Genomic DNA, 10,922 nt, shown 5'->3' with positions numbered 1-10,922 from the left:
TGTGCTGTGTAATCCTGGAATTACCAAGATATAAAAAGATACCCTGGCGGGGGTGAGGTGCGCGCCGTTGGCGGAGCCGAGACTCCCCGGCCGCCCAGCGCTGTTTTGCTTGCTGTTGCTTACTCAAGAAATTCCTTTCTATTATTAATGCAATGCTCTCTGAAAATTAATTAAGGGGGCAACTTATAACAAGCCTGATCACACAGGAGGTCCTGTCCGTGCTTTGGTGAGCATTTCTTTTCATCCCCTGAATGGCAAAAAGTCACACAGACTAGGACTTTCACATCCCGTCAGGTGCCAGGGAGCTCCAGCCCCAAAGTCTCCTGTCTCCAAAGTCCGCTTTTGCTTGACGTGGAATTGCTCTTGGAGAACCGCAAAGGTCCCGAGTCCCGCAACCTGAAGAGCCTGCACACAGACAAGACAGAAAGGCTGACGAGGGAGCTCTTGAGAGACGGGAAAAGGGATGACTGTCAGAGCAGGGGGACACTGCTCTGTGCCCTCCCCACTCCTGAGGGACAATGGGGCAAGGTGGGGCACTTTGGAAAGCTTTGGAGAAGAGCCGCATCCTCCGTTTCTTTCATCAACCAATCCCAGGATTTGCCACCATCCCTTGGCTAGGGAACAGCCCAGAGGTTTCCAGCACACAGCTTAGGCCTGGGACTGATTCCTTAGGCCTAGGCCTAAGCACACGGCTTAGGCCTGGGACTGATTCCCTAGGCCTAGGCCTAAACACACGGCTTAGGCCTGGGACTGATTATCCTAGGCACAGACCCAGGATATTGTCCCATCTCTCTGCTTGCCCTCTCCACTCAGGCCACAGGGAAGAGTGAAGCCCTAGGGTGCGCCAAACCCCCGAGAAGCAGAGCAGATCTGGCCTTGGTTTCTCTCCCAGCTGGCCAGCAAGCTGCTCTGGGCACCCTGGGCAGTCTCAGTGTAGGGTAGGGATTGCTCTGCAGGGCCCAGGACACCAGCCCACCTTATCCTGCTCCAGCGCTTCCAGAATTTGTGCAGATACAGCATCCCAGATAGCCTCAGTCTCTGGAAAGCAAGGAAAAGACAGGTCAGGCTCCAGGCCAGACAGCTCACCACCTCTTGGCAAGCACCCAGGCGAGGACACATGCAGGCATACATGAGACACCTGAAAAACACCATGCGGGCATTCCTGGGACATTCCTGAGAGGCCTGTGGGAGCTGCAGGCCACACCAGTCTCTGGGACACCAGAGGTCTTTCCTCCCAGAGGCAGATCCCAAAGAGGCACCAGCTCCCAGGGAAACCTGGCCCTGGATTGTCCCCATCACGAGGAGGCTGAGCCATGCCCAGAGGAGCCCTAGGGCTGAGGACAGCCCTAGCACCAGGACCCAGGAGTCCTGGCTGCCACATTGTCCCCTGAGCCCAGCGGGACCCTCAGGCTGGGCTCTCGCAGCAGCCACCAGCTCTGTTCAGCATGACCACCACCCCCCAGCCCAGGACCTGCAGCTTTGGACAGCTGACAGCCCCTGGGCCACCCCTTGCGAAGGGGCTCCTGACACCCTTACCTTTTGGGGGAGAGGCATAGGAGCACTGGGAACTGGGAAACCATATCAGGGGCGATGGTCACCCTCCAGCAGCCCTCCATCTCTCTGCTGGCCTTCAGCTCAGGACAAGGGATGCCCGCCCTGGCTCCTCAACCACAGCTCCTCTGCAAGGTTCCCCTGCTCCTCCGCCCGTCAGCGAGGGTCGCCCAGTGCAAGCTTGCTGCCTGCTGACCCCACTCCTGGCCACAGAAGGACAGTGGTGGGGAGCACCCAAGCAGTGCCCAGCATGGACCAGGCCTTGCAGGGAAGTGCCAGCACTGCCGCTGCTCCAGTGACGATATCCTGGTGATGCAGTGCACCCCCTGTGACATCAGCCCATGTCATTAGAACGCCTGTGAGGTCAGCAGCATGGAGATGGCACAGCTCAGGAGAGAGATGAGAGATTTCCCTTCTTGTCCTGAGAAACAGTCACCTCCCTTCTGCCCAGTTCATTCCTAGCGGTTCCTGGCCCATCCACCAGGAGCATTTCCAAATTCTGACAAAATCCACGGAATAGAGGAAGTGGAGCGCTGGAGAAGTCCCTGCTGTGTTCCTGCCCCAACACGCCTCTGCTTTTCCAGGAAGGTGGGGTTTGAGGCTTGTCCTAGGGCTGGGCCTTTTGCAAAAGACAGGGTAAAACCTGTCTTCAGAGCACTGAAGTTTCTTGACATGCTTTGCCTGAGTCTTGAGAGTATGATTCATTCTGTCCACTCTGCCACTAGACTGGGGTCTGTAAGGGCTATGCGGATCCCAACCAATCCCTAATAGTCTGCTTCTTTCAGTAACTGCCTTGGCTATCAGTTGTGGACCTCTGTCCGATGGCGTTCCCAAAGGTGCCCCAAATCTCGGAATTCTTTCTTTTACCACAGCTTGTACTACTTCTCTCGCCTTCCTGGTACGACACGGAAAGGCCTCAGGCCAGCCTGCAGACGAGTCCACGAGGACTAACAAATACTTCAGCCCCCCTTTTCTAGGCAGTTCGCTAAAGTCAATCTGCCAATACTCTCCAGGTGCCTGCCCCTCAGCAGTAGATTTTTGTGTGTTTAGTGGATTATTTCTCCAACACATGTCATGTCACGCCTTTCTGTGACTGAGCGAGGAGCCTCCACCATGTTCCTGCGTATAAATGAGAGGGGTTTTGCCTCTCGGCAGAAGCCGTCCCCAGGCTCTCAGCATATTTAAGCAGCTACAGCTGCTTTTCTTTGTCTGAGACCCAGTCTCAGCTGATGAGGAAGTAATGGGACCAGCAAACCTTTCTGGCTGCAGCAGCTCGGGCCTGGCTGCCCTGGCCCTGGGGCAGGAGGAGCTGCCTGAAGACCCCCAGGGATGGCACGGAGGGGCTGCAGGCCTCCCAGGGTCTATGAGTGAGTGGGCCTGTGCAGTGCTGGATGTAGGGCTGGGCCCCGAAACCTCATCTCTTTCCCTGTGCTGAAAAGCAGCTGGACTATGACATGCATTTTGCAGGAGGAGTGTCAAGACACAGGTTTTCCTGTTTGCAAGTCCCAGATCCTGGTGAACACCACCTAGGTCGGCCCATCTGGCAGCTGTGCACAGAAGATGCCTCCAAGAACCCACAGAAACCTCGGGAATGTCTGCACCCAGCAGTGTCCCTTTCCTGTGACCGTCCCAGTGATTAAAGGCCCCCAGGGTGACATGGGGTCATTGAATTCATCTTAGTCCAGTGGCTTCCACAAGACTGTCTGCTTCTTCAGCCTGACTGCAGGCATTTACCTCCGACCACAAGGTCACCCTGACTGGCTCTGCTCTGACCCTCACCCACAAGGGCTCCCCCACTCTGCTGCCCATCCCATAGAGGAGCTCCAAGCATCCAGACAGATCCTTCACATGGAGGGCAACCCCCTGTTGATCACCCCCGCCTGTCTCTTCTGGACAATCTGCCCCCATCCAGCACAGCATCCCAAGCTGAGGGACATGTCCCCTGACACCTCAGCAGCTCTGCCATCAATGTCCCAGCCCTGTGACAGCAGGCGGGGATCCAGCTCCTCCTGCCTGTGCCCCAGGCTGAGGGCATTGGGGCACATCTGGGCTGCAGCACCTCAGCTGTGGCACAAGGGCCAAACTCAGGCTTGTCCCAGACCTTGTGCCAAGAGCCTGGGCATGAAGAGGCTTTCCTTCACAGCAGAGACAAGCTGCCGTGGATGGCAGATGGGCACAAATGGATGACTTAAGGGGTCCCAAGAAGGGCAAGGCCTGGTGTTCCTGAGGCCAGAAGGAAACAGGCCTGGGCTGTGCTGCCCTGACAGCAGAGGGCCTTTGTGGTGTTGGTGCAGCCCTGAGGGCCCGTGCTGGAGCTGGAGCTGATCTCCAGGCAGGAGAAGGGGCTGCTGAAAATGTCCTTGGCTATGGGCATCCTGTGATACAGGAACACAGAAAAAAAATCATTGGGCTGTGTCTTGACTGAGTAAGGGATGGGGATAAGAAGCAGCAGCAGTGTTTGCAAACCAAAGGACACAAGTGGAGACCCCGGTGTGACGTGCCTCATATCCATGCACTGCCTGCCTCTGCTGGATACAGGAAGGACAGACCTTGGCTCGCTGCAGCCCTGGGAAGCGGTCACTTGCTCATAAGCACCAGGTCTGTCAGAGATGCCCTCAGGGGTGCCCGTTAAGTACCAGCTGTGAATGGCCAGAGCTGTCCTGTTGGTCCTGTGCTGCCCGTGTCAGCTCCATGCTCCAGTGGTGCTGGGCAGCGTTGGCATCTCAAATAGCACTGCAGGCCTGGAAGTAGCTTTAAATGGAGCAGCTGCCCCAAATTTCATTAGGCAATGTAGGGGTGTCCATGAGACAAGTGCCGTTACAGTCCCTGGAGATGGAAGGAAACCTAGAGGGAGAGAGAGACTCAGCTCTCCCTGTGGCACAGTTCTCCATCGGGTCAGGTGGATGCCTCTACAGGCTGCCCTGAGCCTCCTGAGGAGGGACAGGTTTAGTTATCCTAAATGGGTGCATTTGCTGTCATTCCAGCTGGCCAAAGGCATTCCTCACCAGCCTCCAAGGGGATGCCCCCAGGTGCTGCCCTGTCCCTCAGGGTTCCTCCATTAGAGCTTGCAGATGCCTGCACGTACCGCTGCCCCCTGACATGTCACCAGGTGTTTGCAACCCCCTGATATTCTCCAACTCCTGGGGCTGAGACAAGATGCCCACCTGCAGCTGCCCATGTTATGCACACCTAAATTGAATGCAGAGAAACCCTAGGTCCTGTGGGTCCTTGGCAGGCATGGGAGGGATCTGAGACCCATTCCAGCCCCAGGACAAAAACCCAGCATGAGATGCCTTGAGCGACTCTGCTGAATCCTTTCCTTAAGCAGGGGGTTAAAGGAGCTACTTCTATGACCTTATCTGGGTGTCCCACCATCAGCTGATGTGAGAAGAGGTGATTGGTACAGATAATTGTTTTTTGGGCTAGGAGAAATGATCCTGCTGTCAAGAAGTGTTTGTGCCAGGGGAGGGAGGGAAGCCCAGGGATCCCTTCAGGCTGTTTGCCAGCAGGTTCCCCTGCAGCCCCAGGGCCATGTGCAGGGAGCCTGGTGGGGGGCAGAGCAAGGGAGGCCTTGGGCTGGGCCTCTGCTGCTGAGCTGGGCCGGGCTCCTGGGCCCAAGGGGAGCTCGTGGCAAGCGGGCAGCGCTGCAGAGAGACAGCTCTGCCCAGGAGCAGCTCCTGTGCACAGCGCAGCAGGGCTGGGGGCACTGCCTGCAGAGACACAGTGCTTAAAGGCAGGCAGCAGTGGCAGCATGCACAGAGCTCCCTGACGGAGAAGACTTCGCAGCCCTGCACCCAGTAAGTCTCTGACTGGAGGGCAATGTAGCTGCAGTTCCTGGAAGAAGGAGAAGCCGGGGGTGCAGGCAGGGGCGTCCAGGGCTGTGGTGCAGAGCAGGGTCCCTGCTGTGCCCCAGGGGCTGTGTGGCGGGGCAGGGCCTCTGCCGCCTGCCAGGCTCAGCACTCAGCCTGCCCGGGGAGCTGCCCAGGGCGAATTTCAAAGGGAACTCTCATATTTCCTTAGCCTCTGCTTTCAGTTTTCTCTTCTTTTAGCTCACTGGGATTAGAAATAGAAGCTGTTATTTCCAAGAAGAGACTGACACTTACTCGACATAAGAAGGAAGTTTTCAAGGACCCCCAGCAAGTCCCTTTCCTGCCCCTCAGCCCATAGAAAGCTCCACAACCTCTTGCACGGTGTCATCAGTGTCTGTGTGCCCTGGGCTCTAGGACGTGCCCCCAGCAAGCTGCCCCCGGGCAGAGCCCTGCTGCCAGGAGGTGTCTGCAGGGCAGAGCTGAGCACCCAGCTCTGATGGGGTGGGATGGGGGCTGTGAGCTGCAGGCAGGAGGCGTGGGGACAGAGACCCAGCTGCAGGCAGGGACAGCTGCAGGCAGCAGAGCCATGGGCAGGGAATGGCAGCACAGTGGGAACATAGTCTGGTACCTCCTTTTCTGACCTCAAGCCCACAGGAGTCAGGATGTCTCATAACCTCATGAGTGGAACCTCCGGCAGAGCTGACTCCTGAGTTCCTTTCAGTCCCTCCCTGGCCTTGCCTCCCATGGCAGAAGCCCTGGGCTGTTTCTCTAAGTTCCTTCATCTGCTGTTGCTGTTCTTGTTTTATGGCTTGCTGCAGCTCTGGCTTTCAGCTGCAGCTCAAGCACTGACTTCCACCTCACAGATGTGTCCATAGGAGGAAGGTGCCCAAAGTTCCCCTTAAAACCTGTGGTGCTCAGGGCAATGCAGTTTATGGGGCAGGAAAAATCTGAATCGTCTTACAGGCAGTTCCTGAAGCCACAGTAATTGGGCACCTATATGTGGGCCAGTGGACTGAGCCCTCAAGGACTCTGGCTGAGACGAGGGTAGATGGACAGACTGGACCAACCGGAGCTCAAGCAAGGGAGCAGAAAAAATGTCTCAGAAAGAGGAAAATCACTGTGCGGGGTTTCAGAGAGAAGTGGAGCAGGTTTTTATCAAAGATGTCTTTCCTAATTATCATTGTCTTTTATTTTCCTGGGATTGTTCCCCTTTGTCCAGGAGGATCAGATGCCCAACAGCAGCTCCATCACCGAGTTCCTCCTCCTGCCATTTGCAGACACACGGGAGCTGCAGCTCCTTCACTTCGCGTTCTTCCTGGGCATCTACCTGGCTGCCCTTCTGGGCAACGGCCTCATCCTCACCACCGTAGCCTTCAACCACCGCCTCCACACCCCCATGTACTTCTTCCTCTTAAACCTCGCCCTCCTCGACCTGGGCTGCATCTCTACCACTGTCCCCAAAGCCATGGCCAATTCCCTCTGGGACACCAGGGCCATTTCCTACTCAGGATGTGTTGCACAGGTCTTTCTGTTTATTTTCTTGATATTAGCAGAGATTTTTCTTCTCACCATCATGTCCTACGACCGCTACGTTTCCATCTGCAAGCCCCTGCACTACAGGACCCTCCTGGGCAGCAGAGCTTGTGCTCAGATGGCAGCAGCTGCCTGGGGCAGTGGGGTTCTCTGTGCTCTGCTGCACACAGCCAATACATTTTCCCTGCCCCTCTGCGGAGGAAATGCTGTGGACCAGTTCTTCTGTGAAGTCCCCCAGATCCTCAAGCTCTCCTGCTCACAGTCCTACCTCAGGCATGTTTGGGTACTTATGATTGGTGTCCCTTTAGCATCCGTGTGCTTTTTTTTCATTCTTTTTTCCTATGTGCAGGTCTTCAGGGCCGTGCTGAGGATGCCCTCTGAGCAGGGCCGGCACAAAGCCTTCTCCACGTGCCTCCCTCACCTGTTTGTGGTCTCCCTGTTTGTCATCACTGGACTTTTTGCCTACATAAAGCCCTTCTCAATCTCCTTCCCAGCCCAGGACCTGATGGTGTCATTTCTGTACTCAGTGATGCCTCCAGCAGTGAACCCCCTCATCTACAGCATGAGGAACCAGGAGCTCAAGTGTGCCATTAGGAATATGATTTCAGTGATGTTTCTGAAAAGTGATAAATTACTGCTTTTTCTCCACAAATGACTTCCTGGGTACTTGTTTCATGATCATTATTGTAACATTTATCTTTGTTGTCATTCCCATTCATTAGTTTATTAGATTTTTTTTTTTTTAATGTGTATATCTACCGTACGTTGAGGAATGAAACTGCTTTTTCAGTGCTCTCTCTTATCATCTGCTTAATAAAACAGGATCTCCCCAACAGACTGCCTGAAATCCTGCTTCTTCTTTCAAAGCTGATGCCAATAACATGGCTGAGCAGTGTGGTGGTTTCACACCAATGGGCAGCTGAGCTCCAGCACATCACACTCATCACACTTTCACCCCTTCCTCAAAGGAGTAGCCAGAGAAAACAGAGTGGAAAGGGCTCCTTTTTTTTTATTATTTTTTTGAAGATACAGGTAGAAGACTTAGCATTTGCAGTCTTGGGCAAAACAGATTCAGTGTAGGGAGATTAAGATCACTTACTGAGATTTAACTAACTGACTGGAGCAGTGAGGAACTAAAAACAAAAAGTTTCTCACTCTTATCTCTCCCAGCTGCTGTTGTGTAGCAGCTTATTTTTTACTCTTTCTTAAATATGTTTTCACAGAAATGCAAATGCCATCACTTATTGGCTTGATTCTTCTGATTGGCTGGATTCTTGTCACAGAAGCCACCCCTATGGCACCCTGCTACCAAAACCTTACCAAGTTAACTCACTACAGGAGGGATACAAATTTAATCAGAAGGTTGGAGCAACTATTGCATGAAGAGAGGTTGAGAGAGCTGGGGATGTTCAGCCTGGAGAAGAGAAGTCTCTGGGGTGACCTCATTGCAGCTTTTCTTTTTTTTCTTTCTTTCTTTCTTTTTTTTTTTTTTTTTTTTTTTTTTTAAAGACCCTTAAAGGGGCCTCAGGGAAATGGGGCTTCTCACACTTAGTATTTTTGTTTTGTTTGGGGAGTGTTTTGCATTTATTTTGCTGTCCTATGTGCAGATCCTCAGGATCTGTTGCTCATATTCCTACCTCAGGAGTGTTTGGGTACTTATGATTGGTTTCTCTTTAGCATCCACGTGTTTAATTGTCATTCTTTTCTCCTATGTGCATGGACGGCACAAAGCCTTTTCCACGTGCCTCCCTCACCTGGCCGTGGTCTCCCTGTTTTTCAGCACTGCCGTTTTTACCTACTTGAAGCCCCCCTACATCTCCTCCCCATCCCTGGATCTCGTGGTGACAGTTTTGTACTCGGTGGTTCCTTCAGCCATGAACCCCCTCATCTACAGCATGAGGAACAAGGAGCTCAAGGATGCACTGCAGAAACTCATGAGTGGGTGTACATCAGAAGTAACGTACTGCCTGTCTTCTCCAGAATTGTACTGGTAATATAACTCATGATATGCCAAGCTTGTCTTTTGTTCTTTGGTGGGTTTTGTTTGTTATTAATGAGGGCAACAATGTTTTCCATATAAATTGTCATTATTGATCCTACTCACGTATTTAAACAAAACAAAGGAACCTGCAGTGAAGAGTGTGTCTGAGATGCTTTTTCTGAGAATTTTGCTGGGGGTTCCAGGGTAATGCCCATGGGTGGAAATGAAGAGGAATATAGAGACCCACCATAGCAGCACTGCCAGGAAGCAGCAGGGTTTCGTCTGTCCAGAGCTACTTTCATCCTGCTGCTACAATCTCCTTCTGAGTCTTTTCTGTTGGCATAAGCCTGATTGTTCCTGTAGCTTGGTCACAGTACTGCTGTGTGGCAACCCTGTGACCACAGGCAGGGACTGGCAACGGGCATTTTTGTGGCACAGCTGGCCTCCAGAACAGCATTTCCATCCCATAAAGTGATTCTGCTCAGGGTAGTGCCTGGCGGCTCAGGTCTTCCTTCACAGTTGCTGTCAAGAACATTGCAGTCCAGAAATGGACTCCAAGAGGGACCTGGCTTTGCCTGTTTCTCCATGGGCTCAGGGTGAAGTGATCAGAGCCCCAGCTGGGTGTTTGAGGGCATGAGCACTCCCTCAGGTGTTGCTTGTTGGTGTCCAGCACTCAGGCAGATGGTGAGGAGGCTCCAATTAACCTGCCTGTGGCACTACAGCATGTGCTGGGGCTGGTGGCAGGTGAGCAGATTTTGGAAGGAATCAGGAGAGCCCAGGGGAGCTGCAGGGACAGTGTGTCCCAGGGGGTCAGCAGTGAATGGAGCCCACAGAGCATGAGCCTCTTCCCAGTGGAGTCCCCCTGCGATAAAGTGTTAAATCTGGATGTGAGCAGGACAAGAAGAGCCCCGTGACCCAGGGGACATAGGAGGAACAGGGAAAGAAGTCTGGTGAGCGAATGTGGAATGTGAATAGTGGAATGCCATAGGGTGCAGCACCCAAACACTTCTCATGGCACTGCAAAGAAGGCAGGCTGAGGAGCTCCAGGACCAGGGCTCTCAGCCCAGCTCAGAGAGGTGGTTTATTCCTCTGCAGCGGGACACAGAATGGCTCAGTCAGAAGTCCAGATGTGCCTGGTACAGTTGAGGCTTCAGCATGCACATCGTGTACATGTGCTGAGGCGAACCTGAGGCTGCACAAATGCCCTCAGCCAGGGTCCATTCCTCATGCTGTGGAGAATGAGGGCTGGTCAGCCTCACCTCAGTCCCTGTGAAGGTGATGGGGCAAGCTTTTCCACAGCCACCTCCAGGCACTTGAAGGACAAAAACAGGATTGATGAACCCATAGCGGAAGGGAAGGATAGGGAAGCAAAGGGAAGAGAAGGTGCCTACCTGTCTTTAGCAAGGCCTTTGGCTTTGTCTCAGAGAATTCTTATGGCCAGAATGGTGCTATGTGTATTTAACAAATTGGTGAGGCCGTGGGTGTGCCAGTTTGCTGGACAATCAGGCCCAGATATCATCCATGACACATAGTGCTGTCAGCCAGTTCTTAGCATCATCCCTCAGCAATCAGCACTTGGGGCAGCACTGCTGGATGTCGTTATTGCCTCTCTGAATTACCGGATGGAGCACACTTTCAGATCTTTTCTGGATGGTGTCAAGCTCAGAGGAGCCCTTGATCAATCTTATCTATTAGTCTGCCTTGATCAGAAGAGTTGAAGAAGATAAAAATCAGAAGTCTCTTGGAACATTTATTTGTTTATTGTGATTCAATGTCCTGTCTTTCAGAGAGCTCTCTGAAGACATAGCAGGCAGAGGAAGAGGAAAGAGAGAGAGGTAGAGGCAGAGATAGATCTTGTGTTCCTATGACCACAGTAGATCCTGCAAAGAATGATTCCATATTTGAAGCAGTAGTAGAAAATTTACTTTATAAACTAAGGGTAGAAAATATCTTGATAAGCTTACTTTTTTTTTTTATCTCCCCAGGCCCTGGCACACAATGACGGTGCTGGGTGAATAAGTTGAGGTCCGTGGTGCCTCAGAAACTTA

At 53.0% G+C, this 10,922-nt stretch overlaps 1 protein-coding gene across 1 annotated transcript; it reads left to right on the top strand.

Moving 5' to 3' along the window:
* Positions 1-5,232: 5,232 nt before the first annotated feature.
* Positions 5,233-10,922, top strand: LOC311429253 (olfactory receptor 14C36-like). Its single transcript, XM_084540353.1, has 4 exons — positions 5,233-5,348; positions 6,580-7,291; positions 8,625-8,883; positions 10,860-10,922. The coding sequence occupies exons 2-4, from the start codon at positions 6,589-6,591 to the stop codon at positions 10,891-10,893; spliced, it is 996 nt and encodes a 331-aa protein (XP_084396479.1). The 5' UTR covers positions 5,233-5,348; positions 6,580-6,588; the 3' UTR covers positions 10,894-10,922.

Source organism: Aythya ferina, assembly GCF_964211825.1.
Source record: "Aythya ferina genome assembly, contig: HAP1_SCAFFOLD_464, whole genome shotgun sequence".
In the NCBI taxonomy this organism is placed as follows: domain Eukaryota; kingdom Metazoa; phylum Chordata; class Aves; order Anseriformes; family Anatidae; genus Aythya; species Aythya ferina.
Note: the sequence above shows the minus strand (reverse complement) of the source record. Positions and strands in the feature narration are given on the sequence as shown.